The 27,869-nt window shown below is 55.1% G+C and overlaps 14 protein-coding genes across 14 annotated transcripts; 7 read left to right on the forward strand and 7 right to left on the reverse strand.

Annotated features, from left to right (window-relative positions):
• Positions 1 to 11: 11 nt before the first annotated feature.
• ramB (bifunctional protein farnesyltransferase/protein geranylgeranyltransferase) lies at positions 12 to 1,392 on the reverse strand. The gene is made up of 3 exons (XM_024835352.1): positions 1,081 to 1,392; positions 916 to 1,020; positions 12 to 865 (listed from the first exon to the last, which is right to left on the reverse strand). Exons 1-3 carry the CDS (start codon positions 1,308 to 1,310, stop codon positions 160 to 162), a joined length of 1,041 nt encoding a protein of 346 aa, XP_024690709.1. The 5' UTR covers positions 1,311 to 1,392; the 3' UTR covers positions 12 to 159.
• Positions 1,393 to 1,582: 190 nt separating this feature from the next.
• Positions 1,583 to 4,382, forward strand: P168DRAFT_292221 (uncharacterized protein). Its single transcript, XM_024837549.1, has 2 exons — positions 1,583 to 2,096; positions 2,248 to 4,382. The coding sequence occupies exons 1-2, from the start codon at positions 2,043 to 2,045 to the stop codon at positions 4,306 to 4,308; spliced, it is 2,115 nt and encodes a 704-aa protein (XP_024690710.1). The 5' UTR covers positions 1,583 to 2,042; the 3' UTR covers positions 4,309 to 4,382.
• Positions 4,383 to 4,457: 75 nt separating this feature from the next.
• erg12 (mevalonate kinase) lies at positions 4,458 to 6,590 on the reverse strand. The gene has a single exon (XM_024837550.1). It carries the CDS (start codon positions 6,366 to 6,368, stop codon positions 4,878 to 4,880), a length of 1,491 nt encoding a protein of 496 aa, XP_024690711.1. The 5' UTR covers positions 6,369 to 6,590; the 3' UTR covers positions 4,458 to 4,877.
• A 1,755-nt stretch (positions 6,591 to 8,345) lies between these two features.
• On the forward strand, positions 8,346 to 9,425 carry P168DRAFT_320679 (uncharacterized protein; the record flags this gene model as incomplete). The annotated part of the gene is made up of 3 exons (XM_024840384.1): positions 8,346 to 8,532; positions 8,590 to 8,955; positions 9,019 to 9,425. The coding sequence occupies 3 exons, from the start codon at positions 8,346 to 8,348 to the stop codon at positions 9,423 to 9,425; spliced, it is 960 nt and encodes a 319-aa protein (XP_024690712.1).
• Positions 9,374 to 10,282, forward strand: P168DRAFT_41492 (uncharacterized protein). Its single transcript, XM_024841933.1, has 2 exons — positions 9,374 to 9,793; positions 9,850 to 10,282. The coding sequence occupies exons 1-2, from the start codon at positions 9,718 to 9,720 to the stop codon at positions 10,224 to 10,226; spliced, it is 453 nt and encodes a 150-aa protein (XP_024690713.1). The 5' UTR covers positions 9,374 to 9,717; the 3' UTR covers positions 10,227 to 10,282.
• Positions 10,279 to 11,299, forward strand: P168DRAFT_283869 (uncharacterized protein; the record flags this gene model as incomplete). The annotated part of the gene is made up of 2 exons (XM_024836090.1): positions 10,279 to 10,652; positions 10,723 to 11,299. The coding sequence occupies 2 exons, from the start codon at positions 10,279 to 10,281 to the stop codon at positions 11,297 to 11,299; spliced, it is 951 nt and encodes a 316-aa protein (XP_024690714.1).
• A 221-nt stretch (positions 11,300 to 11,520) lies between these two features.
• On the reverse strand, positions 11,521 to 16,055 carry P168DRAFT_257226 (putative cation chloride cotransporter). The gene is made up of 3 exons (XM_024834543.1): positions 14,559 to 16,055; positions 14,345 to 14,510; positions 11,521 to 14,292 (listed from the first exon to the last, which is right to left on the reverse strand). The coding sequence occupies exons 1-3, from the start codon at positions 15,671 to 15,673 to the stop codon at positions 11,755 to 11,757; spliced, it is 3,819 nt and encodes a 1,272-aa protein (XP_024690715.1). The 5' UTR covers positions 15,674 to 16,055; the 3' UTR covers positions 11,521 to 11,754.
• Positions 16,016 to 18,992, forward strand: P168DRAFT_257227 (putative amino acid transporter). The gene is made up of 2 exons (XM_024834544.1): positions 16,016 to 18,403; positions 18,472 to 18,992. Exons 1-2 carry the CDS (start codon positions 16,310 to 16,312, stop codon positions 18,637 to 18,639), a joined length of 2,262 nt encoding a protein of 753 aa, XP_024690716.1. The 5' UTR covers positions 16,016 to 16,309; the 3' UTR covers positions 18,640 to 18,992.
• A 223-nt stretch (positions 18,993 to 19,215) lies between these two features.
• Positions 19,216 to 20,306, reverse strand: P168DRAFT_273058 (pyruvate transporter MPC1). The gene is made up of 4 exons (XM_024835353.1): positions 20,179 to 20,306; positions 19,948 to 20,020; positions 19,675 to 19,833; positions 19,216 to 19,562 (listed from the first exon to the last, which is right to left on the reverse strand). Exons 1-4 carry the CDS (start codon positions 20,249 to 20,251, stop codon positions 19,490 to 19,492), a joined length of 378 nt encoding a protein of 125 aa, XP_024690717.1. The 5' UTR covers positions 20,252 to 20,306; the 3' UTR covers positions 19,216 to 19,489.
• A 175-nt stretch (positions 20,307 to 20,481) lies between these two features.
• P168DRAFT_329095 (small nuclear ribonucleoprotein-associated protein) lies at positions 20,482 to 21,966 on the reverse strand. The gene is made up of 6 exons (XM_024841426.1): positions 21,821 to 21,966; positions 21,708 to 21,716; positions 21,581 to 21,652; positions 21,053 to 21,472; positions 20,956 to 21,000; positions 20,482 to 20,890 (listed from the first exon to the last, which is right to left on the reverse strand). Exons 1-6 carry the CDS (start codon positions 21,845 to 21,847, stop codon positions 20,759 to 20,761), a joined length of 705 nt encoding a protein of 234 aa, XP_024690718.1. The 5' UTR covers positions 21,848 to 21,966; the 3' UTR covers positions 20,482 to 20,758.
• A 244-nt stretch (positions 21,967 to 22,210) lies between these two features.
• Positions 22,211 to 23,058, forward strand: P168DRAFT_283874 (60S ribosomal protein uL5; the record flags this gene model as incomplete). The annotated part of the gene is made up of 4 exons (XM_024836091.1): positions 22,211 to 22,213; positions 22,320 to 22,467; positions 22,592 to 22,841; positions 22,932 to 23,058. The coding sequence occupies 4 exons, from the start codon at positions 22,211 to 22,213 to the stop codon at positions 23,056 to 23,058; spliced, it is 528 nt and encodes a 175-aa protein (XP_024690719.1).
• Positions 23,059 to 23,881: 823 nt separating this feature from the next.
• P168DRAFT_292229 (uncharacterized protein) lies at positions 23,882 to 24,621 on the reverse strand (the record flags this gene model as incomplete). Its single annotated transcript, XM_024837551.1, has 2 exons — positions 24,492 to 24,621; positions 23,882 to 24,365 (listed from the first exon to the last, which is right to left on the reverse strand). A coding segment is annotated over exon 2 (239 nt), but the record flags the coding sequence as incomplete, so codon positions are not given.
• Positions 24,296 to 24,766, reverse strand: P168DRAFT_41583 (uncharacterized protein). Its single transcript, XM_024841934.1, has one exon. The coding sequence runs from the start codon at positions 24,645 to 24,647 to the stop codon at positions 24,390 to 24,392; it is 258 nt and encodes an 85-aa protein (XP_024690721.1). The 5' UTR covers positions 24,648 to 24,766; the 3' UTR covers positions 24,296 to 24,389.
• A 748-nt stretch (positions 24,767 to 25,514) lies between these two features.
• On the forward strand, positions 25,515 to 27,587 carry P168DRAFT_273062 (putative carboxylesterase). Its single transcript, XM_024835354.1, has 4 exons — positions 25,515 to 25,976; positions 26,052 to 26,075; positions 26,151 to 26,429; positions 26,500 to 27,587. Exons 1-4 carry the CDS (start codon positions 25,646 to 25,648, stop codon positions 27,486 to 27,488), a joined length of 1,623 nt encoding a protein of 540 aa, XP_024690722.1. The 5' UTR covers positions 25,515 to 25,645; the 3' UTR covers positions 27,489 to 27,587.
• The last annotated feature ends 282 nt before the right edge of the window (positions 27,588 to 27,869 follow it).

The raw sequence follows: 27,869 nt of genomic DNA on the forward strand, positions 1-27,869 counted from the left end.
AATAGATTTATCTATCTGTGATTTAGTATCACATTGTGCTATCTTCGTAGTGGTACAAGATACAACAGCCACGGAATACGATATCAGATACAGATGCAATGCGAGATAATGGTACTAATAGTAGCAGTAATAGAAAAGAAAGTTCATTCGTCAACTTCATTACGCAGAAGCAGCCACGTCCGGCGTGATCATCCCAATCCGATACTCCCAATAGCTACTCCGGATAGGATCGAATCTCTCCTTGAGGAGCGTTAGCATGCGCACCGCCCCAGCCGTCCGCGGGACGTCCGCACTGCCAGCTTCGCCCGCATACACATCCGCCAACCACTCAAGCGCATGGCTGCTCTTCACGTCTGCCTCGGCCTCCTCCTCTCCGACAGTCACGAACTGCCGCGCAAACTCCTCCCACTCGGCCAGCGGGCGGCCCGCGGCGCGCAACACCCCCCGCGCATACGACCAGGGGCTGCGGTTCTCGGGCGCGCGCAGGATCTTCTCCTGGGCGAAGCGCAGCTCGGCGTCGACGACGTCCTCGTCCACGACGGCCAGACGGCCCTTCTGGGCGGGGTCGGACGCGGTGCAGTTGGGCATGCCGGCGTCGGGCTCGTCGCTACGGGGACCGAAGCGCAGCATGAACCGGTGGTTCCAGGCGGAGTTGTTGCGCACGTCTGCCGTCAGCAGGGCGTCGATGTCCTGCGTCTCCCGCGGGTCGTCCCATAACCGGAAGTGACGCACCAGCCAGTGACGGTAGGTCCAGACGTGGTAGTTCTTGGAGTCTTGGGCGAACATCTCCATGAGAAAATCGCGCTCCTTGACGGGGGGTTCGGGGAAGTATGTCCGCGACGACATGACTACCTGGCGGTGTTGCCTGTTTGCTGGTGAGTGTGTCGGTCTCGAATGGGGTCACGTGTGACGTACCAGATCTGGTAGTTCTTGAGATACTTGAGGGAAACGCCGTTCAGCCATTCCAGCTCTTGGAGCAAGTCCTTTTCTAGGGCGAAGATGATTTTGGCCCGGTAGATCCTAGATCGATTCCGTCAGCTCTATACATTCTAATATTATGAAGAGGTGGGGGAGACTCACCAGACGGTGTAGTGGGCAGGGTTCATGGAGATCACGTCTTCAGTCAATTTCAGGGCTCTCTCGGACATCTCATTGGCTGCCATGACTGCCCGCAGGTACGAGGTCGCTTCCAGATACTCTTGGGGATAGGCGATCGTGGCCAACGGCATGGCACCAGCGTCGGCGCCATCATCCAGGGGAATGGGCTCAATGGAGGCCCATTCCGGGTCCGACGCATATGAACTCGACATGACCGTGACAATCACCAGCTCTAGATACTGTCAAACAGGGCAGTCAATTGGGCAGACTCCAAGAATACTGGGGGTAATGGAGTATGAAGGTCGAGCATGAAGCTTTTATTTGATGCTTGGATGAACAATGAACGGGGCGATTAGATAAGCTGTCAGGTGGGGGATTCTGCCTGAGGCCGCCAGACAACAATAGCAACAACAACAATCGCTTCTCTTTCTTTCTTTCTTACTCTTACTCTTACTTCCCCTCACTTCACCATTCTCCTCTCATACTGTTTTCCTCGCGTGAGACTCTGACTCATGATGTTTAGGTCATTAACCTCATATACAGTACATCTATTACATCCATTACGTTCTCCCAATCGGATGAGCAAGACGATCCCCACACCCTAGAGTTCCGCTACACTGGACCAGGGTAAACGCAGGTCACTCTCGGTCCCCCGACTCGAGACAACATCATGAACCCTATATATCATGGGCCATCAGACCACTACCTACGATGGATGCTGGACATCTCCAATTCCCCAACAGGGTAAACCGTCCCCTACGGTCCGTGATTGGCCAACTGGCCGGCCACTGATAATAGAACCTTATCCATTCCCCGCACGCCGGCTTAGTTCCCGGTCCGCCTCATCCTCCGCCTATCTCGCTTTATTTGGATAGCCGTAGCATGTTCATGCTGCTCTGTTCTTCCTCTTATCGGTTCCCTGCTATGTCCGGGATCAGTCCATGATGAGACGTGTGAAGAAATCCCGCAACGGCTGTGCTCGTTGCAAGAGCAAACGGGTCAGTGAGCCTTATCTCTCTCTACTGCCCCTCATGTCATCTCCCGAGCCGCTCAAACCCCATCAGACTCTCCCAGTCTTGGGGATGGGGGACAGCCTGGAGCGGGATTACCCCCAAAGTATCAATTCAGCTAACAGGCCGGATGTCATAGGTCAAGTGTGGGGAAGAAAAGCCGCAGTGCGGACGATGCACCCGTCTGGGGGTGAGATGCCCCGGCTACGTCCAGTCGCTTCGTTGGGTCACCAAATATCCAGAATCGGTTCCCGATATTCTAGACCAGGATGTCACCACTAGAAAGGACGGTGTTCAATTTGAACCCTCTTTCCCATCCCCGTCAGATCAGCCCGTTGCGCCTCGGTCAACATCGGCCGCCCCGACTCCATTCGTCAACCCTCTGACCCAGACCTTGGCGGGGGATGGGGATTTCAATGTCCCGTCGACCCAAGTCTTCCCCGGCTCGAGAGACTCACGATCGAACGAAACGGCGGCCTTATGTGATAGCCTCTGGAGCCTCCAGGAATCAGACACCCTCCCAGAGTTGGCAGATCTATGCCCCGCTTCTCCAGTAGCATCCACCGGGAGGGCGTCCCAACGGGGCAGCTCAATATTCGAACTCGGGTCGCCCATTCCCTCAGAGTCCAACGTGGAGTTCCTGTCCATGGCCGCTCCCTCACTTCAGGACGAGTCACGCCATTACCCGGGCTTTTCCCCGTCGAACATTGTCCGGAAATACCCACCGTCCAGTCCGCGGCCCCCGCCCCTCCGCGACTTCACCTCGATCCCACAGCCCTTGAACAATCCGTCCTGGACGCTCATCGAATACTACTTCAAAGAAGTCGCCGCACTATTCTCCACCTATGATAGCCAGATGAACCCGTTCCGCACCACGGTGTCGCGCCTGTGGGGGTCCTCCTTGGCCATGTGCAAGACGATGCAAAGCATGGCTGCAGCCACCCTCGTGAATGACTTCCCACATTTCGGCCCCTTGGGTCGGCAGATGCGAAATGAGGCCGTCGACGTCATCACCAAGGAGCCCAGCCTGGACGACAAATCACTCCTGGCCCTCCTCATGCTCGGCCAGACGGCCAGCTGGCACGACTCGACAGACTTGGGCATCTCCTTCTTCAACCTCTTGCGGGATCACCTCGATTCCAAACCATCCGTCACGCGGGACCCTGGGCGAAGTAACAACCACCAGTTCTTCGAAGAAGCCCTGGTCTACTGGGAGATGCTGCTGTCCTTTGTCGCCGACGATGCCACCGTCCGGTCCGGACCCTCCACGGCCGGCACGGGCGAGTCCCTCGTCTTGCAACGGGTGCCCCATCCGTGGACCGGCATCGCCCGCGATACCCAATCCACCATGCAAGAGGTGGGCCGGCTTGTCCGTCGGGAACGGAAACGCATCCGCGCGCGGCGGTTCACCTCCCATGGCGAGGTCACGCAGGCGCGACGGGCCCTGGAGAAGGCCCGCGAGCTGGAGGAACGACTGCTCGGATTCGCCCATCCGGCAGAAGCCGAGATCGTCTCCCCCGGGGATGATGAAACCCCCGTCTGGCATCTGCTGACCATGGCGGAGGTCTACCGCTGCACGGGTCTCATGCAGCTCTACCGCGCCTTCCCCGATCTTCTTCAGCGCCGGCTCCCTCGGTCGCCTCCGTCCTCGTCGTCCGTCCCCTTCCCGGACCCCTTCCTGTCCGTCGATGTAGACACCGACCCCGCAACCGCCTGGTTCTGCGACCCGTCGCATCTTCCGACCCCCGAGGGTACGAATCCCGCGAATCCGCCCCCCACCGACGAACCCCCGCCCGACGCCTCCTACCACGACACTTGGCTGACCGAGTTCGCCCTCACCACGCTCTCCCGGCTCAAGACCATCCCGCTGGAGTCGCGCACCCGCTGTCTGCAGCCGTTCCTCCTCGTCGCCGCCAGCAGCGAGCTCCGCCTCCCACGGAGCGATGATCCGTCAGTCGACGCCCCACACGGATGCGACGAGCACGGGCCGAGCATCTCGTCGCACGCAATCGAGGTGTCGCGGACCCGGCGCTTTGTGCTCGGACGGCTCACCTCGTTCCTGCACGTGCTACCACCGAAACCCATCCAGGTGTGTCTGCAGCTCGTGGAGGAGGTCTGGCGACGGATGGATGCAGGGGAAGTGGAGGCGTACTGGATGGATGTGATGATCGAGAAGGGGTGGGAGACCACCATGGGTTAGGGGGGTAGTTAGTGGGCATGTTGCACGAACTGACGATAGTCGATACCCTGTTTATCTGTAATGACTTTATTTTGGAGTCTGAATTTGACCCTCACTGACCACTCCGTATCAAGACATATCAATACATCAATGTATAATGAAATAAATGAATAAATACATATTCACCCCTATGCACAGTAGATACAGCAATGCTCGCATATATCATCCGAAGAAAACCCAAGCTTGTTCCACTCGGACATCACCATCTACGTGACTCTTTAACATGAAGATCATCTAGAAACAGGTATAGAACAATCAAGATAGTGACGGCAGAAGAAGGAGAAGAAGAAGAAAGGGTAATATTATACAAAGAAATATGATAAAGAAATATGATGAGGAAAATGAAAAGAAACATGATGCAAAAAGAGTCGATTAAATGCATATAAGGTGCCCAATGGTCCGCTGGCCTTCAAGAAGTGAACAATGTCGTTGCAAAAAAAAATAGATAAAAGAAGATAGCATAAAATGCGATGTAGAGACCCTTGATGAGATGGAGAAAAGGAAAAAAGGAAAAAGGTAGATGACGGGGATCAGACAGCGGCACGCCTCCAGAATTTCCAGCCCTCGCGCTTCTCCTGGGCTCCGACGCCGACGAGGCGGTCGATGCCCTCGGATCCCTCAGCGTTTTCGAACTTCTCTTGGTCGATCTCTTCGCCGCCCTCCTCGTCGGTGCCGTTGCGGAGCACGGCGGGCCATAGGACGCCGATGCCGTCGCCTCCCAGGGTGGTCTCGTAGCGGGTGAACCCCTCGGCGTCCAATTTCTGCTTCAGGTCGCGGATGGCTGCCGGGCTGGCGTCGGGGCGGAGGACGGTGATGGCGCAGCCGCCACCGCCAGCGCCGGTCAGCTTGGTCCAGCCGATGTCGGCGAAGTCGACCAGCTCCCGAATTCGTTCGAGGCGGGGGTGGGAGACGCCCAGGGAGACGAGGCAGCCGTGGTTGATGCGGATCAAGGTCCCCAGGCGTTCAAGCACGTCGCTGGAGACGCTGCGATCGGGCCCGGCGGATGAGGACTGCTGAATCAGGGTCTGCGCCGAGAGCGTGACCTGATCGATGGTGTCAAGGATGGACTCGGTGACGGCGGGGTGATCCCCCCGCAGGCGACCGACCTTGGCGACCTCGACGGCGGTGGAGCGGGACTGCCGCGTGTCGACCAGCAGCAGCGGCAGCTCGGGGAAGTTGAGCAGGGGTTTGACACTCGGGGGTTTGGAATAGTCGCCGCGGCGGAAGATGACGGCCTTGCCGCCGGCGGAGACGGTGTTGTCGACACCGCTGGGGTTGCCGTGGATGCACATCTCGCCGACAAAGGCCCAGCGATTGATGCGCTCGATCTGGGTTTCGGCCTCGTCCGGGGGCTGGTCGGGGTGGGGCCCGGCCAGGGTGCGGATCTGGAGTAGGAGGGCGGCGCTGAGACAAACGCAGACACTGCCGCTGCTGCCGAGGCCGGCGCCGATGGGGATGGTGGATCGCAGGGTGTAGATGGCGCCGGGGTGCTGGGGGGATCCCAGGGAGAGGAAGAGGTAGAGGAAGGCGGCGGCGGAGTGCCGGTGGATCTTGCGGGCGTCTTCGGGGGCATCGGGGGAAACGGGTTCGACATGGGGCTGGACGGCGTCGAGGAGCTCGGGATCGAGGGTGGTGACCAGATCGTAGTAGTATTTCTTCTTATCGGGGCGATTGAAGAGATCCCAGGGGAGAGCGTCGATGTCCCAGGTGTGGATCAGGCCAGTGTCGCGGAAGTTCAGGGTGATGGTGCGCTGCGATTTGGAGAGGGTGGTGACGAGGAGGTAGGATCGCATGGAGATGGCGGCGGCCATTGCGGCCTTGCCGTGGACGACGGCATGTTCCCCATAGACGATGGCCTTTCCGGGGGCCGACACCATGAAAGGAGGGGCCATGGGTGACGAGGCTTTTCGCGACATGGTGGGTTTTTTCGGGGGGGACTGACTGGACGCGGCGCTGCTCAGGCTGTCATTGCTAGGGGACGCCTTGGGGCGGAAGGAGAAGGCCGGAGGCGACAAAGACATGATCTTTGTCTCTTCTTTTTATAAAAAATCAATGATTATCCCTTTGGTTGTCCTTTGTACCACGCTGACGAGGGGGCGGGGGGAGAGGAATGCGGCGACTCCGGGGGTTGGTATCGGTAGTCAGCGACCGGTCAGGGGTAGTCAAAGGGCTGCGGAACGAGCGTGGGAGAGAGACGAATGTGGAGGAGAGGAAAGTGGGGAGAAGTGGAGGGGTGGGGGGGGAAGAGAGGGAGAGATCAAGAGGATGAAGTGGAAGAAGAGGAAGCAGAGAAGAAGAAGAAGATGAGGTTGCGAAGAAGAAGTCACGCTCGGGATGCGCGAATTATGTGCATAACAAATAAGCCGGCACTCGGTCGCTATTCGGGATTCAGTTCCTTCTCCCTCGTTCGACATGGATATAGATTAACGAATTAAATTACTATCATTGTTTCTATCTTAATTGATTATTGATAATACTGATAAATAATATACCGTTGCTGACAGGCGTCCTGGGCGGGGCTGACACAATTCTACTGCCTTGGTCGCCAGCCGGATTTACACCAGTCAAGTCAAACAGATTACACTCGACTCCAGGTTGGGTCACTTTCGATCCTAGAAGAGCAATCATTTCCTCGCCAGGGTGACGGGCGCAATTTCCAGAGTGTGACGAGAGACGAGGTGGAAGCCTAGGTCGACGAATATCCCTATACTCTGCCTGCCATCAAAGACCAATTCCAGCATGTCCAGTCAGACGGCGGGCAAGCGGCCTCCAGGCTCCGATGTCGATCCCAGCCGGCTGACCGAAGAGACCGGGATGTATGCTATGAGATCCATTGGTTTTGCACCATGACTGCCAGGGATTGTCTTCCAGTGATGCGAATTCCACATCGAGAGCGGTCACCTGTGTGTGCACAACGAAGAATCTGTCGTGTTGCTCATCCGAATTATCATCATATCCTGTCTTTGTTCATTCTGATGTGGCTCTGGTCAGGACCTACGGACTGTGGGTCTCGAAGGAGCCATCCCGGGATAGGAACGAAATCTAGTTCGGTGAAAACCCGCTATCAGCATAGCAAATCTCACCAATGCGAACTGGCCAGTGACGCTCCACTAGATGGTGCGGAAGGATTCGTCCGAAGCGTAGGAGCTTCATGCGACTGAATCCTGGGAAAACGCCTGGGTGATGATAGCTGCACTGGAAGGAGTACAATAATACTACTGCGTTGTAGCAGGAGTTCTGGATACTTGTGAGGTTGTAATGCTGACATCAATGCGGATGGTATTGTTTCAGTCAGAATATAGAAGAGAAGATAAAAGAGAAGAAGAGAAAATAAAGAGAAAAAGAAAGAAGTCACGTCATGCTGGAGTCATGCCTCAGGTCCCAACTGTCATCGCCAACGCTTTTCATTTCATGGTTCGATTCCGACTCATCCTGACTTTCCCTCATCTGTCTCTAGTCGATCATTCAATGTAATACTTTAAATATATTATCTCCACACTGATTATAGGCACCCTCGTCATGCCAAACTCCATCCAAGGTCTATCGATTCGGCCCCACGGTCAATCCGTTGATCTATCCAGGTTGATCGGCGCACAGCTGGGTACCAGCCAAACAGTCTCATGGACCAGAGAATCCTAAATTGATCATCGATCCCTGATCTCTGCAGTATCCTTGGGTCAGATCCGAGCCAAGGTCTGGTGGCGCTGGCTACCTGACACTCTTCTGGTGGTTCGGTGCTGTAACTTTCAGATCGTCTGGAACGTAGGATCGATTTCCCTGGCTCCAGAGAGGCGAGGATCAGGAACAGGACAATGTGATGACGATGGTTCCTGCATAGAATGGCTGGCAACCTTCCTGGGACGCTCGCCATCTAATCAAACGTCGTGATGACGTGACAAGGATTACTTCGATGAAGTATATATATAACCAGTACGGTTCCCCCCCCTACCTAGCATCGCACGGGCGATTCATATCATACTTTCGATCCAACAATCAGCATGGTTCTGCCCATATACTTGTGGTGTATGCTCTGCGGAGGGGTCATCGATCAGGCTGGGAATCGCCTCGTCGAGGGAGCTCAGCCGGTCAATGATGCCCACGGATACCGCCTCGTGGATGCCGCAGCGCTGGAGGACAACTATCTTTTGAATGAAGAGCATCAATGGTGTGGGTTCCATCGCATAAGTGGGTACCGATCCTGTAATATTCGCTCTCCCTCGACCCCGCTGATGGTCTCTCCAGTCACCCATGTACCAGACACCGACATTTACTATCTCTCGGGCATTGGATATCAAGCGTATACCAAGCAGTGCGGTCTGTCCTGTTTCCGCGTGCCAATTGATCCCACCAAGGCCGTGATCGGACTCGTCGAGCCTGGTGTGGATGGCTTTCAGGTTCATAATTGCTCCTACATCCCTCCCACTGCCGATGGTCACGCCCCCGGGGCGAACATTGGTTTCCCCATCCACATGCGGTGCTGGAGTCTGGCCAAGATCAAGCTGGGCCCGGCCGTGGAGCAGAACCTGGGCCTCTTCTGGACCGTCCTGCGTGACCGATTTGTCAGATTGATCGGGAAACTTGGCCTTCCCACCCCGATCACCAGTCTCGGTAGGCGTTTCAATCCCTTCCGTTAGTGAGAGAATAGGTGTTAACCTGTGATACCTGTTGGAGAGCCTTATAAAATCCCCGGGATCGTTCAAACACTCTCCCAGAACTTTGCGAGAACAACAGTCTCCCCTTCTGCCAGTACTTTCCCATCCCGTCTCTCTTGTCTGCCGCAGGAGATCTACTGGCCCATCCTTGATTGTTTGGACTGGCAGAGCTTCGTGAATCTGAAGAAGGCCGTGGCATGGCCCTCCATGGGCGGGTACTGGCGTTGCCGCGCGGCCCTCCTCCTCGATGAGGATTTGGATCCCATTCCGGGACCGGAGCTCGACTGGGAGGCAATCTGTCTGGAGCTGGAGCGGTTGGACGAAGTGGACGGTGTCTTTTGCAATCGTCGTCGGATACTGAGAGTTCTCAAAGACTTCCAGGTCAATATGCAACAGCTCATAACCCGGCAGGTGGATGTGTCATGATATCGTTTTCTTCTTTCCCTTTCTCTATGGACATCGAAAATTCCCCACCTATCACACCCTATTAGGGTACGCGCAGTCACAGGGAGCATCAACTGATCATTACCTTGCATGATCATCATCCGGACCTACCTTGTCTCGTCTCTTCTCTTTTCACTTAATCTATCCACTCCTTACTTCCCTGTTCCTAGCCACACCACTCTCCTCTTGTGACAACTATGCCTGCTATGTCGATATCAGTTTTTATCTCGGGCCTCAGCCCCTTCCATGAAACAACCCCCAGAAACCGAGCGAGATGGAAATCCCCGTCGGCTTGAAGCCTTGGTGGATCTTGCTGGCGGTGTCCAGTCTGCAGTGGGGGACTTACTTTGGTAGTTCTCCAGTCCGTTTCAATCACAGTATATCATGGTTTAACCGTGAGCCGTAGTTTATGATCTCCCCGCGACGCTGTCCGTTCCGTTACAGCTCCACCTGGGACTGTCCGCTTCGCAATTTGCCTACCTGGTCTCCGCTCTCTACACGGCTTACTGTATCCCCAACACGGTCCTGCCCTTTTTCTCGGGCTTTGCGGTCCATCGATATGGCGAGCGGTGTATCCTGCTGGCCACCGCAGCCAGCATCATCAGCGGACAACTCATCTTCTGTCTAGCCGTACAAAGCGGAGTCTGGTCCGTGATGATCCTCGGACGAACTTTGGTCGGGTTGGGAGGCGAGGCGTCGACCGTGTTGGCCACGAACATCGCCACTCGCTGGTTCAGGTCGTCTATCTCCTCCCCTATAGTCATTCCGTTCTTCCACGGCTAACGGAAAATCCGACTCATGCAGGGACGGACAAATCTCTCTAGCCCTGGCCCTCATGACCGGAACCTGGCAGCTTGGCAGCGTCACCAACTCCATCCTGACCCCCCGATTAGTTCAGACATACGGGGTCCTCTGCGCCAACTGGATAGGCTCCGCACTATCTATGGGCATCCTCATCCTAGCCACCTGCCAGCTCCTAACTAGCAACGCCGTAGCCGGACCATACGTCCCTGAGAAGCTCCTCGCCACAGACGTCCAAGCGCGAATAGAAACGCCCTCCATTCGACAGTTTCCCCGAGTCTACTGGCAGATTGTCGTCGTCGCATTGCTCGGCTACGGAGGCATCAACACGTTCACCAACTCCGCGCAGCGCTTTCTTGCCGCGCGCTTCTACCAAGGCGACCAGAGTGCCGCAGGATCAATCATGGGGTACGTCCCCTTCACCTGCATCACCAGACACCAATCAACCTAACGAAGCTATCTCGCATATTGGAAGCAGAATCCCCCTCACCATCTCCTGTCTCTTCCTCCCACTATTCGGCTTCCTCCTCGACCACCCCCGCTGGATCGGCAACCCTCCATCCATTCTCTTCCTCGCCAATGTCCTCCTCGCCCTCGTTCACCTAGGCCTCCTCTCCAACCTGTCCTCCCCCATCCTTCCCCTCTGTCTTCTCGGCTTCGCGCTCGCCCTCTACAGCGCAGCCCTATGGTCCGGCCTTGCGCGCTGCGTCCTCCAAGCAGACCGCACCACTGCACATCCACAGAAAACACCTCCACCCACGCCCCTCCCAGACGATCAACCCGCCCCGTACGACTCCACGTATGGCACCTTCACCCGGCCACATGACACAGACGAAGCTATCAACGCAGACAAGCCCGTTTCCGCAGGAGAAAGCGGCGCCACGGCCCTCGGGTACGGTATCGTAGCCAGCGTGCTGAACACCAGCACCGCTGTCGTGTCTTTGCTGCTGGGGTTCGTGGAGAATGCGGCCGGGTTCGATGGGCTGGAGGTGGTCTTTGTGGGGCTCGCTCTAGCAGGCGCTGTGGCTTGTGTTTCGTTGGGGAGGATGTGGTAGATACTAACTAGTAGGCTGGTTATGCATAGAGATGAGTCTATATGTGGTATGAGGCTATAGGCCTTCTTCTTCCTTTTTTTTTAGCAGTCTGGGGTAGATAGTGCTTGTTTTTGGGGGGTTTGGGCGAGGTATATATACAATTTGTACGTGGAAATTATTATATTGGTGATCACGGTTGGATATGAATAGCTGGGGGATTCTCTTGTTATATGCATTACATACTTCTTCGCCTCTTCCTTCTCTTATAATACCATACTACAATAGAAGTAAGAGAGTTGCACTAAACCAAAATTCTATATCAAACATCAACGCTAAACGTTGTCGAGTATATATACCGCCGAAAAACAAAATATATATACTTACACCCCCGAGATCTTCCTCCAGCACGATATATATATAAATGAAAAGTAAAAAGCAAATCGCAAATCACATCTCTACACAAAATCATCACGTCATCAGAGATTCATCGTCACCGTCATGCTGTTACTGTGCACTAACAGACAAGGCGGCAAATCCTGCCAGAGAACGTCCAAATCACTCAGATACGACGCACTCGCCGACTCACTGCTGGCAGTGCCCTCCAGCGGCGACGGCAGCGTCGTGAAAATGACGGCCGTGTCGGCGCTGTGCGTCGCCATCAGCTCGTTGAGAATCAGGTGCTGTGCCCGGCTGGGGAGGTCGTTGAAGGAGAGGGGCATCGATGCTTGGCGGGGGTAGCCTGATGCTGAGGTTGATGCTGAGGCTGATGCTGAGGCTGCGGATGGGCTGGATGAGGACCGTCGCGCGTAGATCGAGTCGGCCCGTTTGCGGGTCGAGGACCGAGGTGGCGAGGAGCTGGCGGCGAACATAATTGATGGACCGGCGTTTTCTTCGGACTCGGTATTCACGTGGGCTTCTGGGATCGGCGACGAGCTGAATCGGTTGGTGGAGGAGGGTGAGCGGTGTATTGTGGGTCGGGAGTGAGGAGAGACGGGTGGGCTTTTGAGGGAGGCGTCTTCGCCGGTGGTGATGATTGTTGGGATGTCTGCTCGGGGAGACGCCTCTCTTTCGCGCGGTTCGTTTGAGGGACTTGGTTGTGCCGGTGGGCTTGGTTGGGGAATAGGCTCGGGTGGGGTGCTTCCTGCATCTTCGCCGCTTTCTTCCTCGCTGTCGCTATGGTAAGGCTCAAAATCATTGTCCTCGCTGCTGTCACTGCTGCCGTTGCTGTCAATTTCATCATAGTCCACAAACGCATCGAGTAGACGGTGCGTCTGCATGCCCAGGTTGACGCTCCCGAGTCCCTTGTGACTGGATATGGACCGTCGGCGCCGGTCACCATGAATGATGCGCTTCAGCTCATCGGGCAGCTGGCTGGGTGTTTTGTTTTTACTTTCCAAACTAGAAGGGCCATGCCAGCTAGGTGGTCTATCAGAGAGCAGTCCACCCCAGCGCGGTTGGTGTTGCCTATGGCGCTCGAGCGAGCCTTTGCGGGCCTCGAGGAGGTCCTGCCACCAGTCTTCGTCTTTCAAGGCTCCATGGACCCGGTCCCGCATGGGATCCGACTCTGGGGTGAGATCACCATTGACAATCACTCGGTATGCCATGATGTCGCCGCATGCAAGCCAGAACACCAGTACCTCTGCCTCGATCCGGAGTTTTTCGAGGAGAGCCTCTACTCGTCCTCGCTCGTCGTCCACGTCTGTCTCGTACTCGACAAAGACCGCCACACGCAGCTTATACATTTTCTTCCATGACGGCACCGTGTTGAGGATGCAGCCCAGTTGGAGGATCAGGGTGTATGTGTCGAAATTCGTGGTCAAGACATTCTTTTTGCTCTCGTGGTCGGCCCCCAGGTCCGCAGACATCTGGATAGGCCACAGGTCGATGTATTTCTTCATGTGCTGTCCTTTTGGACCGGGTAACTCGAGGTCTTCGAACCCCTTGGCCACGGCGACGTTGATACGTAACTTGAACAGGAGATCTTCCAGGATCGTCACGTAGCTTTGACAGTTTATCTGATGTTCAGGTGCGTCGTGCCCAGGGGTCTCCGGGGTGTTATCCCGCCAGCTCCTTCTTCCCACAGACGACTCTCTTCGACGACCCGAGAGCTGGAGATCTTGCCCCAACGACTGGCCTTGGCGGTACTGATCGATGACCACAATGTTGGGTCGCATGCCTCCCAGGCCCGAATTCAAAACCATATTCCGGACCCCCCACTCGGCGGTCGGAGCTACAGCTATGTTGACAAAAGCCTTGACTTTCAAGTTCTCGACAAATCTGGTCCACGATGTCTGCAGTCGACGCGCTTCGGGCACCGCCGCAGAGAAATCATCTGTCACGACCACGTGGCCGAGCATGAACAAAGCTCCCTTCTTTAGGGAGTTGCAAAAGGACACCATCTTGAATTGATCGTCAATGTTGGTCACTAAAAGTAGGATCTGCGGGCGCCAGAATTTGACGTGCTCCTGCTTCAGGCGCAGCAGGTATTTGCGCACTTGGTGGTAGATCAGACTCTGGCTGACATCACCCCATGGCTTGGGGGGCGAGGTATAGTGGATCAGAAGGAAGAGCACTATCAGAATTCCCACACAGCCGGTGGCATACACGCCATCTACGAAGAACATGCTGGCTCCGCACACCAGCGTACCAGCCGCTGCAGCCTGCCATCTGAAGTAGTGGAAAGACGGTCTGAAATTGGGAGCAGATCCGACCTTCAGGAGAAAGCAGGCGAGGTTGGTCACCAAGAATGTCATCAGATATGTCATGGTCACAAAGGATGCAATTTGATTGATGTCAAAAAGCATTGTGAGCTGGGCCACCACGAAAGTGACGATGATCGCGTACACGGGCTCGTCATGCTTCTCAGTCCCTTTGCCGAAGACCTTTAGGCCAGGAAGCAAGCTGTCTCGTGCGATGGCTTGCAGCAACTTCGCGGAGCCAATGACCCCCATCAGGGAGGAGAAAAAGGAGGTCGCAAACTCCCCCAGTAGGATGAGCACCCCAGAAAGATTGGCCTGATACTTTGTCGGTAAACGTGTCTTGCTGGGCTTGCTAAGGAGGACTTACCACTTGCACAATATTGGCATTTTTATAAAATGACTCCCGCGTAATCGACGCAGCCATTGCAAGGATTACAACGGTATATATGATAAATGTGAGGGCTAGCCCCGAAAGCGTCCCCTTGGGTATTGATTTGCTAGGGTTCTTCAAATCACCAGACATACTGGCTCCACTATACTTCCATTAGAGTCTGCTTTCGTCCGGCGAACCGTGTACTTACGCAAAGATACCCCCGGTAGCGGGGAACAAAATCCCAAAGAGGTCCTGGAAGTTTTCTCTCCCCTCTCGTTGGCTTCCCGCTGCCCCCTTGGTGAGCCTCGGCTTGAGGTTATCCACCAATGTTCGTAGGCGTATCCCCGTAAAATGGACCCCGAGCTTCGGAATGCTAAAGGGCTGCATGAAGACGGCGGACACTGGGATGCTCAGTGTCGCCACCAGCAGTACAATCAACAGGCCATTGCTGGCCCGTGAAAACATGGAGCTGCCGGCCAAGCAAATCCCCGTGCACAGGATCAGGACAATGGTACTCCAGAGGTACTGCCAGAGAAACCCTTCCTGGAGAAAGTTGGCCCACGTACCGGATTCGGTTCCAAAGTTCTGGGTGAAGCAGTCCACGAGACCGACGGCATTCATGCCGGTGTTCAGCACGTAGCCCAGGTAAAATACGATGCCAATTGAGCCGCCGAACTCCGGCCCTAATGACCGAGAAATCAGGTAGTAGGCACCACCCCCTCGAACTGTTCCATTAGTCGCGATCGCCGACAGGGACATGGTGGTCACCAAGTTGATCGTATATGAAATGATTAACAATCCCAAGATCCCCAGGACGCCTGCCTGTCCCAAAACAAAGCCGAACCGCAAGAACATCAGAATGCTTAGGACATTCAGAGTCGTGGGGACGAACACGCCAGAGAAAGTCCCCAGCTTGTCCACGCCATCCGAACTGCGGCCCCGCTGGTCATTTCGCTCCTTTGGGTTCACGCTGGCATCTCGGAGCGGCCCTGGGGGTCCGTTGGCACGAACTCTATCCCTGTCACTCGTCTCGTTGGATCCCCTGTCGCTGGTCGACCAATCCCACCATCGTGAAACCTGACCCCAAAAATTTGACGGGAGCGAGTGACGGTGACCCGCCGGAAGGCGAGATGAACCCACCGGTTCGTATGGTCGCGCGAAAGCCGTCCTCCAGTTGAGGAACCGAAAGTTCTCCTCGGGGGAGGCATGCGCGGAGTCGCTGGGAGCCAGTCGGGACTCATCCTCTGCGGCCGCCCGAGTCGAAAAATTCGGTCGTTTCCGAGACACTGACTGTGAGCCACTCTCATCATGGATCCCCATCATCGAAAAGGACGATTGAAGAATGGATTGAGATCTTCTCTCGGAGGACCCGAACCGACTTCACACAACCTGTCGCAGGTATAGACGGAATCAACATGGATTTATTGAGCGGTTAACGACCATGAAGATAACAGTCGGGAGATGGAAGTGGATAACGACCTAATCATGACATGGGGTCGAGATATCGATCCCGATTCAATCAATCCACCAGGGAAATGAAACGCGATGGGATCGACGCGCCGATGACCTCACTTACTCACCCGGGCACGTGTGGAGAGTCAAACAGTGCAAAATGACTCCAGCTGAATCTCTCTCGCTCTTCTTTCAGCTTCTTCTCGGCGGCTTCATTCAGCGGTTGTTTTCGTTTCATCCAGTTTCAGTACTCTTCCTGCTATTTGATCGCTGATAAGGGGTCGAGACTCGATTGTCTATCAATCCACACCACGGTGATCCCCGATTCGCCTATCTCGCCCCCCTTACTCACCGGTTTCTCCCCCGATCTCCACCCATTTCCCACTGTCTCCGCACCGGCAATCACTTTTAGAGCGAGATCCCGGAATCTTAACGAGACCCTCGAGTCTCCCCTCAAACCATCACTGTTTGGGCTTCTTTGGATGATTTAATCTGGCCGTTACCAACATGGCTTCATCACCAGCTCCAGAGAACGGGGAAGGTTCCTCTACTCAGCCCCAGCGGTCAGCACCGATCTCAACCAGTGCCTCTGCGAGTGGTCTTCCCTCGGGGTCTCCAACGCCTGACGCTTCGGCCAGACAGGCGTCGATCGCTCGATTAGCCTCTCCGGTTCCTTCGCCATCAAATGCTTCGGCCCCCAGGCAGTCCACATTTCCCATTCAGGCCCCGACGAGCGCGGAGCCAAAGCTCCAAAGGATCGATGACCCATCGTCTCTACCAGGACCCGGACAGTCGATGATCGCATCGGGTCTTCAGGACAATCTTGGACGCTCACCACCCAGGTTTGGAACTCCGCCTCGACGCGCGGCATCGCCCGCGGTGTCGCACACCCCGCCCGTCAGGTCCATCTATGGCTCGTTTGACAACAACAATAACAACAACGCTGATTCGGAGTATTCAGTGGGCCCGTATGAGGACCCTCAGGTGGTGAGGAGGCACCTGGTACAACCACAACTGGGAACGGAGAGCCGGAACCTTCAATCTTCGGGGGCGGATGTCACCAGCAATGCGGATGATGAATTCTCGAGCTTGCAACTACAGGGTGGAGACATCACGCGGCAGGTCTACAAATGGGCGGAAAACGCGGAGGAAGGGGGTTTGGGGCAGAAGAATTCCCGTAGCAAGAGTTTCAGTCTCGATCGACCGATGCCCCAGGATGATACGATGAACATCAACACCATCCGCGTCCCGGGAGGATTCCGGAGAGACTACCTGCGGCGAGCGGTAGGCTCCCCTCAGCCTGGAGCCGCCGATGGACCGGAATTGCAGTCGCAGCAGGGTCAGCCTCAATTACCGACCAGTAGCTTCCTCGAGTTTTTGACCCTTTTTGGCCACTTCGCGGGTGAAGAACTAGAGGAGGACGACGAAGTTTTGGGGCCCAACGAGTACTTCTCCGCGGGGACTTGGGAGGAAGGCGCTGAGGAACCCGGGGAAGAGTCCGCCCTCCTCCGTCCCGGAACCGCTGGCAGGCGGATACGCAAGCCGCGTGGGGGCACGGGCAATACCACCAGGACTGGCGCAGCCCTCCTGTTGCTCAAGTCTTTTGTTGGGACGGGGGTGTTGTTTTTGCCCCGAGCTTTCTTGAACGGAGGGATGCTCTTCAGCAGCATGGTCTTGCTGGGGGTGTCCCTACTCAGTTTCTACGCTTTTATCTTGCTAGTGAACACGCGACTCAAGATCAATGGCTCGTTTGGCGACATCGGTGGCGCGCTATACGGAAAGCATATGCGGCGGATCATTCTCGGTTCGATCGTGTTGAGTCAATTGGGATTCGTGTCGGCGTACATCGTATTCACGGCGGAGAATCTGCAGGCCTTCGTCCTGGCTGTGAGCAACTGCAAGTCATTCATCGACATCAAGTTCATGGTGTTGATGCAGCTGGTCATCTTCCTGCCCCTGTCGTTGATTCGAGACATCAGCAAGCTGGGGTTCACGGCCCTGGTCGCCGATCTTTTTATCTTATTGGGGCTGATCTATCTCTACTACTACGATTTCCTGACCATCGCAACCCAGGGTGGCATCTCCGACATTGTTTCCTTCAACCCTTCCACGTGGACCCTTTTTATCGGAACGGCCATCTTCACCTATGAGGGCATTGGCCTCATCATCCCAATCCAGGAGTCCATGAAACGTCCACAGCAGTTCCCTGGGGTCTTGGCCGGAGTGATGGTGATCATCACGATCATTTTCCTTTCTGCGGGAGCCCTCAGCTACGCGGCGTACGGATCTACCACCAAGACCGTCATCCTCCTCAACCTCCCCCAAGACGACAAGTTTGTCAATGCCGTCCAATTTCTCTACTCGTTAGCAATCCTCTTGAGTACACCGCTGCAACTCTTCCCCGCCATTCGAATCATGGAGAACGAGCTCTTCACGCGCAGCGGCAAGTACAATCCCAGGATCAAGTGGCAGAAGAACGGGTTCCGTTTCTTCCTGGTCATGATTTGCGCCTTCGTCGCATGGGGCGGAGCCGAAGATCTCGACAAGTTCGTCTCGCTCGTCGGTAGCTTTGCCTGCGTTCCACTGATCTACGTCTATCCCGTAAGTACAATAACCCCTTCTATCGGCATTCATGAATCATCAGACTAACGCAATCTTCCTCCTCTTAGCCTCTCTTGCATCTTCGAGCCTGCGCTCATTCCAGAAAGCAGCAGATCGCCGATATTGCTCTGACCATCTTCGGAGTAGTCTCCTGTGTCTACACTACCTCCCTCACCATGGTTAACTGGGTAAACGGGGACAATACCAAGGCACCGGGATACTGCGACTCGCAGTGATCCCTTGATCCCTACAGTTCTGATCTTTCGCTTGCGGGGGGGACCTTCACCCGCAGTAACCTTGACAATTCGGATAGAAACGCATACTTGTATGAATGACTGATGCTACGTTGCACCATCCTTGATCATTTCTCCTGTTTTTGTTTTTGTATTTGCTTTTCTTTGTCTTGAGCATGATTGACTCCCTTGAACCGAGCCACTGCACCTAAGCATGTACTTGTCTTTTGCATCTGCGTTTGGTTTTCTCGTTTCTGTCTTTGTGGTTATTCTGTTCTTAGGCGCCTGGGTAGAGGTTGGAGCCAGATTGGTTAGTTTAGTCTTGCGGTATATGAGCAAGATATATATAACTATACAGATATATATACAGGTAGCTAAGCGGCGATATGTCGTCCGAGAACTCTGCAAGTCGCCATAATTTGGAGATCAGTGATCTTTCTATCGACTATTTAGTTACCAGCGGAAGATAGTACATAGAAGCCAGGGGCAGCCACTACAGATCCCATCGAACTATGGACGGATTCTCATCCCAATACAATGATACCAATTGATCAGACAATAGTCTATTCTCGAATCTGTCCAATATACAATCCGATTTGTAACGTTGTCTAAGCAAGCAAGATGTCCAAGTAAGATAAGTAGGATGGTAAGGGCAGATAGATAAGGTGTAGGTAAGCGCAGCTCTACTACAGTCACAACGGGAATGACAGGGGACTGGCTAGCATCGAGTTCTGGCTCCCCCTTCCCTAAACGACGCCGGATGGTAAGGGCCGGAATAGATGGGATGATGGCTCTTTTGTTTTCATTTGCATTGAATTTATAAACGTCCGATGCGCGATGTACAACGTGCTGCTTATGCACCGGCCTCGGTGGCCTCTTTGCCCTGCTGGGCCGCAGCGGCGAGCTGAGCTTCGCGACCTCCCCAGCTGTGTACTTATTAGCGACCGTTCATTGAACCCTATTGCGGTGTGTGTGTATGCGTGCGCATCGCAATGCCTTCTCGAAGGGGAAATCCAGAGATCTCATAGGGTGACGTACTTCCAGTAGTTCAGGTAACGGTAACCCTGGGTCATCTGGGCGCCGCAGTTGACCGCGTGGCAGGCGAAGAGGAGGTAGTTCTTGGGGGAGACGGCGAGGGCGTAGCGCATGAAGGTAGCGGAGTAGATGGTCAGGGCACCGGTCATCTGGCCAGAGATGCTGGGAGGGGATTAGCGATTTGATCGCACATATGGCACGGCAAGACAACTAGTCGCAGCGACGGAGTTTTGCCTCGCCGGGGATTCTAAAAGAGACCGGGCTCGGTGGACGTACATTTCAGGATCCTTCTGGGTGTCCATCACCGCCGCGATGGGGATACCGAAGTTGGAGGCCGGTCCCCAGAAATCTGTTCGATGAATACCTCCTTGTTAGCTTTCGCCAATTCAAATTTCATTCCGCCCATCTGGTTGCTCCCAATGGGTTTGGTCGCTTTTTCTGGGGCCATGATGACGCCCAATCAAATGGATCCAAAGCCATGGCAGGCCGATCTCGGGGTGCACGTACGTGTTGAGCAGACATAATCCAGAACCTTGTTGGAACGGATCTTCGCGTTGATTGCCTTGATCACCGCGGCCATCTTGACGAGCGGAAAATAAAGACGGGGGAGGGGGAATAGGAAGGGAGGAGGGGAGGAGGAAGAGAGAGACGAAGAGTGAAGAAGGTTTCGATTTGATGGATCCCCGACTGCGGAATCATCGCCGGGCGGAGTGCCGTCACGTGAGCCCCTGCTTCGGTGAGTCGCGCTCGGTCCAGAACTGGCTACTCCGTACGGTTTAATGCTACTGTCTAGGAAAAAGAAAAGACAGGGTAATATAGTCATAATAACAATAATAAAGAAATCCCAAATGATTATAATTCACAGATCACAGAAAGTAGAAATCACGTCTAGCATTACCGCTACCGGTCCAGGACCGCTCTCGACCTTTCTGGCTCTCCCTGCATCCGCACACGCCGCAACGCCTTTTGCCTGGTATGTTCGGGGTGCGATACTGATCCAGTCCGCATGGTTGATGAGTGATAAATGATTCCGTATTCTTTCTTCGGTGGTGGATTTCCCCAGCTACGCGTAGCCAGCATACATCTCTCATGATCGTCGGAGACCTGAAGCAATCACGCCGTTTCCATATTCCATCAAATCACCGTCCTCCGAAGGGGGGAGGGAACCCACGACCCTGTCCCGGAGGCTGGAATCCAGGAGGAGGTTGGAATCCGCCCGCTGCAGCAATCGAGCCGTTAGTCCACGGTCCACAGAGAGGGGAGAAGACGGGGGTCAAAACTTACGAGGGCCGCCCGGGGGCGCAAATCCGGGAGGAGGGCCAAAGCCAGCTAGACTACCGTCAGTATTCTTGTTGCCTCACAGCATTCGGTGTTCACTTACGAGGTCCACCAGGAGGAGCACCGCGGCCAGCGAAGCCCGGAGGAGCGCCGGGGAAGCCACCGGGGGGAAACCCGGGAAACCGCCCGGCGGAGGGGGAGGGCCGCCCACGCCAGCGGCAGGACCGCCCAGGCCGACGGGAAGACCCCGGCCAGCGGGTTTACTGATGCCAGGGCCGGCGGAGAGGGTCGCAGCGGCAGAAGCCGCACCGGGGACATTGGAACCCAAGCGGGACGAGGGGTCGGCGGGCGGGGGACCATCCACCGAGCACGAAACGACGTGAGTTCCACGCACGATCGTCAGACCAAGAGTTCGCTTCTCTTCGGCTTCCACGAGGGGGGTGTTGGAGGGGCCAGCGGTAGGCTTCGACTTGCGCTTGACGCGACGGAACTCTTCCGTGTCGGCGAGGACGAGGTTCATGTGCTGTCGGACGACCAGTCAGTACGCGCATCGTACTAGGATCAAGAAGAGTAATGTCGACGAGAGAGGATCTGCGAGAATCTTCCTCCCGCATGCGCTGCGAGTCCATACCTTATCAAAGGCAAGCATCTGGCCCGTCATCTGTCGGCCATCGTTCAGGGTAACCCTCATCCGATAATTGATCTATATGGGTGGTCAGAAGGGGGGCAAGAATGCGACAGTTACAGTCATCACTCACGAGGTTTTGCTACAAGAAAAAAGAGATTGACAGTTAGCTTGATCGTTCTTCCTAGTGCTCCATCCTGGACTTCTCGTGTCTCCAAACACGACCAAATCAACTCGGAGACTCACCATCTTTCCCTGCTTGTTGGCCGCCATGGTGGCAGAATGAGGCGCGGGATGCGACGCGTCGACAGGAAAACCTAAAAGAAGCGACGGAGGAGGGGGGAGGCGAGAGGCGGGGAAGGAGACGAACGACTAGGCAAAGACAAGTGGACTGGTGGCTCGTGAAGTTATCACCACCGGAGCTGGGCTGACTGAGCTTTCGCCGGCCGCTTAAGTCAGCACAAATATGACTCAGCCGTGACTCAGCCAGGCCGCGGCTCTGGACGCCAAGACGCTAAGGGCTCTCGCTTCCCACCCGCACAATTCCTCTTTCCGTCCATCTCTTCCCACACTTTTTCGTCCCGTCGATTTTCAAGTTCACCGAGTCCGACCAGTTCAACGCCAAACGCAGTCGCCATGGTATGTTCTCCAGCATCATGATCACCACCACTGTCATTGCTCCTCGATTTTGAGCCAGCAGAAAACTCTCGCCGTGGCTATCAGCAATTTCTAACAGATAATGTAGTCGGAAGGAAAGGACAAGAGCGCCAACCCCATGCGCGAGCTGCGCATCCAGAAGCTCGTGCTCAACATCAGTGTCGGCGAGTCTGGTGATAGACTGACCCGTGCTGCGAAGGTGCTTGAGCAGCTGAGCGGTCAGACTCCGGTCTACAGTAAGGCGCCTTGAAATATCCCACATCCGAATCGATCAGGCACAGATCACGAAAAAAAGGATCAAAAATTCGGATAGCAGAGAGAACAGGAGACTGACGGGACAACTTTTCCGCACGACTATAGGCAAGGCCCGTTACACCGTCCGTACCTTCGGTATCCGCCGTAACGAAAAGATCGCCGTCCACGTCACCGTCCGTGGCCCCAAGGCCGAGGAGATCCTCGAGCGTGGCCTGAAGGTCAAGGAGTACGAGCTCCGGAAGCGCAACTTCTCCGAGACCGGTAACTTCGGCTTCGGTATCAGCGAGCACATCGATCTGGGTATCAAGTACGACCCCGGTATCGGTATCTACGGCATGGACTTCTACTGCTGCATGTGAGTGATGGGAATTCTTCTTGAATCGGTGTCGGCAGTGCGACCGGAACCGGAATTTCTCTCGAGAAAAGGAACTGACAGACCATGTAGGACCCGCCCCGGTGAGCGTGTTGCCAAGCGCCGCCGCTGCAAGGCCCGTGTCGGTTTCCAGCACCGTATCAACCAGAACGAGACCGTCAAGTGGTTCAAGAACCGCTTCGACGGCATTGTCCGGTAAATGTACCGTTCAAGTCTCGGGAATCAACGGGGGGTATAGGAAAAGGAAACGAACCTGGGTAGCGTTCTAATGACGATTCGATGGACAAAAAAATAAAATTGAAGATCGAAACCACCGACAGCAGGCGATCTCTCCCTGCTGGGACATGCTTTGCGTTATGATGTGCCAATGCCTTGTGATCCGTGGCATGAGGATATTAGGCGTGTTAGAGAGATCTACCATATCAAATCAGCAAATTTTTCTTGTTCCAACGGACGCATCCACTTTTCACACAATGCAGGCTTCACGAAGGGTGATGAATTCCGCTTAACCATTGGTGAAAAGTCAGTCCCTCTTACGGGGGGGACTCTTCAAGTTTGATGCGTTGCTGTTTCTGGCCTTGGGCTTGTTTCCGTGTTCGCATGGACAAGCTGTGTGTTTGCATGGGAGGGTGTCTATTCAACCTTGACCCCTCTCGCGTAGCTGGGGGATGTTCCGGGATCACTGGCCCAACCCAGTGGTACCGGACAGACCCTGTCTTTCATGTAGATTGCCCGGGGTATCCGTGTGGTCTCGTAGTGGAATATGTCTTGAGCATGTAGTCTGTTCTCCTTAAGAGACCGGCTCAAGACCCAACATGAGCCCTGATATCGTAAGTACCTTATTGGTACCAACGCCCAGCTCTCCGTTTCCCGCTCCCAGCTCCTACGTGTTGGTTGCACACAAGCCACTACTGCGAAGAGGTCGACTTATCGTTGCCGTTCCCCCGGTCAAGTAATTTATTTCTATCATCCGTGACACTACGACTACATCCTCAAGCGGAAAGATTACGATCCATCAACGATGAAGTTGCATTGACATTCATTAACATATGCACATACCCGACTAATCCCCCCACATCATTCTGCATCTAGCTCCGCCAAGTTCAAGCATCCTGGAATAGCAACCACAGATGAAGGGACCAACATGCGTATAAAGACACATCAATCTCCCTTTCTCTCACAATGCATATTCAAAAACAGAAGCCACTGATACAAGGAGAGAAAGATGAAAACAAGTTAAACCCCCTATTTACCGCGGGTATATTCATCCCACATTTTGGCGAAGTAGCCGCCCTTGGTACCCTGCTCGTTGTAACTGGCCCGACGGGCAGTCGCGCCGACATCGCCGGATTTGCGCTTCTGGTTGGTCAGACTCTCGAACAGCGTCGAGGGGCCATGGCCGCTGGAGCGGCGTCTGTTGTCTTGGACTGTGGGAGGGTTGGCTTGGCTGTCGACAGGGTTGTTCGAGTTGCTGGAGTTGCTAGACATTGTGGAGGATGTGGAAGGCTGTATTGATAGGGTTAGATTGCATCACATGTGGTGAACTTGAAATTCAAAATAAAAGATAGCGAAGACAGATGCAGTGCAGATGAACGATGAAACGCAAGACACTAGTGTCAGATCAGGACGTACCCAGTGGTCGATTGGGAAGGACTCGAGGAAAGAGGGTCGTCGATATGGGCCGGGGGGACCGCCAGTCACCCAGACATTGTGATGCTCATAGCGGTCCCCGACAGACCCGTGCCAGTGGCGAGGGGGGGAGGAGGAGGAATCACGGGTATTGTTCATCTTCTTTTTTCTTGTCCTGATTCTTGATATTGTTTCTTTCGCTTTCTTTCTTTTGTTTCTCACTCCTTCAGGTTGATAGGGTGATAAAGGGTTGAGGAGGGAAGGGAAGTAGGAAGAGGGGAAGTATGACAGACAGCAGTGAGACAAAGGATGTCCAGGCAAGGAGGGGAAGGTGTTCACGACGTCATGAGTAGCAAGGATGTATACTTACTAACTGTGTAGATCAAGAATATGAGTGGATGGATAGCTTGGATGAAACGCCGGATGGAGAGATGGATGACTGGATGGCAGAACAGACCGATGAGGGGATGGGTTGCGTTATAAGGGAAAGGCAAGCACGGCTCTGGCCACCGAGTGACTCGACTGGACATCCATCATCGATCATGCTGGGATCATAATCCCACTCTCTAGGCTTTCTTCCATCCAAGGCATCCGGAGGGTTCGCCAATGAGAATGATGCGTTGCGTTGCTGATCCGGGGAATGCGGGCCTTTGTCTGACGTCAGGTGATTGAGCTTTCACCCTTGATTATGGATCAGACCGATTGTCCATTTGCTGACCAGGAAGACAATACTGGAGATACTATTGTCAATATCAAGCAGGTGGATTAAGGATAAGATGAATCTATTGATGATCAAGATGGGGATGTATGTCTCGTATGTCCTGTATGTTCTGTAGGCATTGTATGCTCGGTATGCTCGGTATGTCTTGTATGTTCTGTATGTCTTGTATGCACCCTCGACTCCATCAGACCAGAATCCCGTGACTCTCATAGATGGGGATAACTTCACTTCTTCTTTCTACATCTTCTTCTGTTCTCTTCGGTCTATCTCCGCTTCTCGCTCGGCTATCTGCTGTGTGACCATGCGGGGAAGAGAGCCATAAATAACCCCCGACCCCTCATTCTTCATACCACCATGCCCTGAATCCTCTACTCTATTGAGCATATTCATCTGCTTCTTTTCAACCAATCAATCAAAGGATATAGAACGTCTCGCCATGGAAACCCTCCGAGATCCGTATCGCAAGGCCCTCGCCTACCGCGGGCATGTCGAGGGTGTGACCATCTCTGCCAAAGACTCCTGCCAACCCCTGTGCCACTACTTCGGAGGTCTCCGTTACGCCCTGCCTCCAGTCAAGCGCTTTTGCCAGGCACGCAAGCTGCCGCCAACCTACTCGTACGGCACCAAGGACCAGCCCGGCTTGTGTGGTGGTTTGGCTGGCGTGTGCCCCCAACCCGATTTCCTGACCCTCTCGTCCGGCAACGACTGGACGGAGGACTGCTTCCAGTGTAACATCTGGGTCCCACTGGGCGAGCCCCCGCAGGACGGTACGTCCGAGCCTCCGTACATACGGCTTGATTGAAAATGAATCCACCGTCCAAGATGCTAACGACTGTACACAGGGTGGCCGGTGCTCTTCTTCATCCGTCAGTGACTCCCAACCGTTGAGAGACCCCATTCGCTGGCATGTCCACTGAGCATACACTGAACATACAACGCAGATGGGGGCTTCCTCCAATTCGGCACGCCGAACACCTTCTCCGCGGCCGCCTTGCTAGGCGAGACCGACTTCCAGGCCATCATCGTCATGCCCGCCTACCGGCTCGGAGTCTTCGGCTTCCTGTCCTCCTCCGAGATCCAACAGGACATCGCCGACTCCGACCAACCCCTGGGTAACCAGGGCTTTTGGGACCAGCGTCTAGCTCTGGAATGGACCCGTGACAACATCGCCCTCTTCGGAGGCAATCCCGCTCAGATCACTCTCTCCGGGTACTCCGCCGGTAGGCCAGCCCCGAAAGCCCCAATCCACCATCTCTAACCCTAACTTCCTTTCCTCCACCTACCGTATAGGCGCATACTCCGCTTTCTACCAGCTCGCCTACGACATCCACCTACCCCCCGAAAACTCCATCATAAAGCGAGCCTGCATCTGGTCCAACAGCCCAGCAGTGCAACCCAAAAGCCCCGCGACAGCCCAAACGCAATTCAACCAGCTCCTCTCAGCCCTTCGCATCCCTACCTCCCTCCCCGCATCCGAAAAGCTCACCCAACTCCGCGCCCTACCCCCAGCAACCGTCCTCTCCGCAGCGACCAGCATCTCGCTCCACCAGTTCCGCCCCACCACAGACAGCACCTTCATCCAGCCCACGCTCTTCCAGTCCTTCGACACAGGCGCCTTCGCGCGCCGCCTCGCCGCGCGCAACATCCACATCATGCTCGGCGAATGCCGCGACGAACACAACCTCTACGCCACCTGGCTGCCCCCACCGGACAACAGCCGTTCCTCGCTCCGCAGCCGCCTCCTAGCCGACTACCCCCAACCCATCGTCGACACCCTCCTACACCTCTACGCCCCCTCAGACACCACAAACACCAAGACATACCCCCCCTCCACCTTCGGCCACATCTACGCCGACATCCAAGTCCACACGACCCAGCGCGGCCTCATCCAGTCCCTCGCCGCGAACGGCGCAACCCACCTCCTCCACCGCTACCGCATCGAGTACCGCCTCAACTGCGCTGCCAAGACCATCCCGCGCGAGTGGGGCGTCACCCACGCCACGGACATGTATCTCTGGTTCTGGGGGAACGGGGAAGTGCTCGAGCCGGCTGAGAAGCGCGATATCCGGGCTGCCTTGATCGATCCCTGGGCGAGGTTTGTTCGTGGTGACACTGACGATGTTTTGGGCTGGGGCACGAATGGCCCGCGCGAGATGCGCACGCTGATGCCGGATGGGTCGGTGAGGATCTGTCGGGATGAGTTGTGGGACGAGGCTATGCGCGTGTGGATGGCTTTGCGTGGGGTGGGTGAGTCGGGGGTGTATTCGCCGAGGCTGTAGATTACTTTCGTCATCCCTTTGGGTACTATCTAGTAGTAGTGTAGTAGTCTACGTCGTACGGAGATCCACTGTTGTCAGAACAAGCAAGAAGAGAATCAGAGATCAAAGTAAAACAGATAATGTACTGTAATCCAATTGCGGTCCCCCTCTGACTGAACCAGATTGGACGGCAGGGACCATCGAGGCCACCAGTCACATCCACCCGCGATGCCAATCAGCGGGCACAGAACCCAACACGACCACCTAATTGTATGGGGGTGGGAACTGCTATTCAGGGACACGCCAAAAACAGAGACAAAGACTAGATAAATGATAAACAGAAATGTACATCAGGCCAAACACGCTCGAATCGAAACAGCAAGTCATCCCGCATGGAACCGT

Source organism: Aspergillus campestris (assembly GCF_002847485.1).
Source record: "Aspergillus campestris IBT 28561 chromosome Unknown P168scaffold_10, whole genome shotgun sequence".
Classification (NCBI taxonomy): domain Eukaryota; kingdom Fungi; phylum Ascomycota; class Eurotiomycetes; order Eurotiales; family Aspergillaceae; genus Aspergillus; species Aspergillus campestris.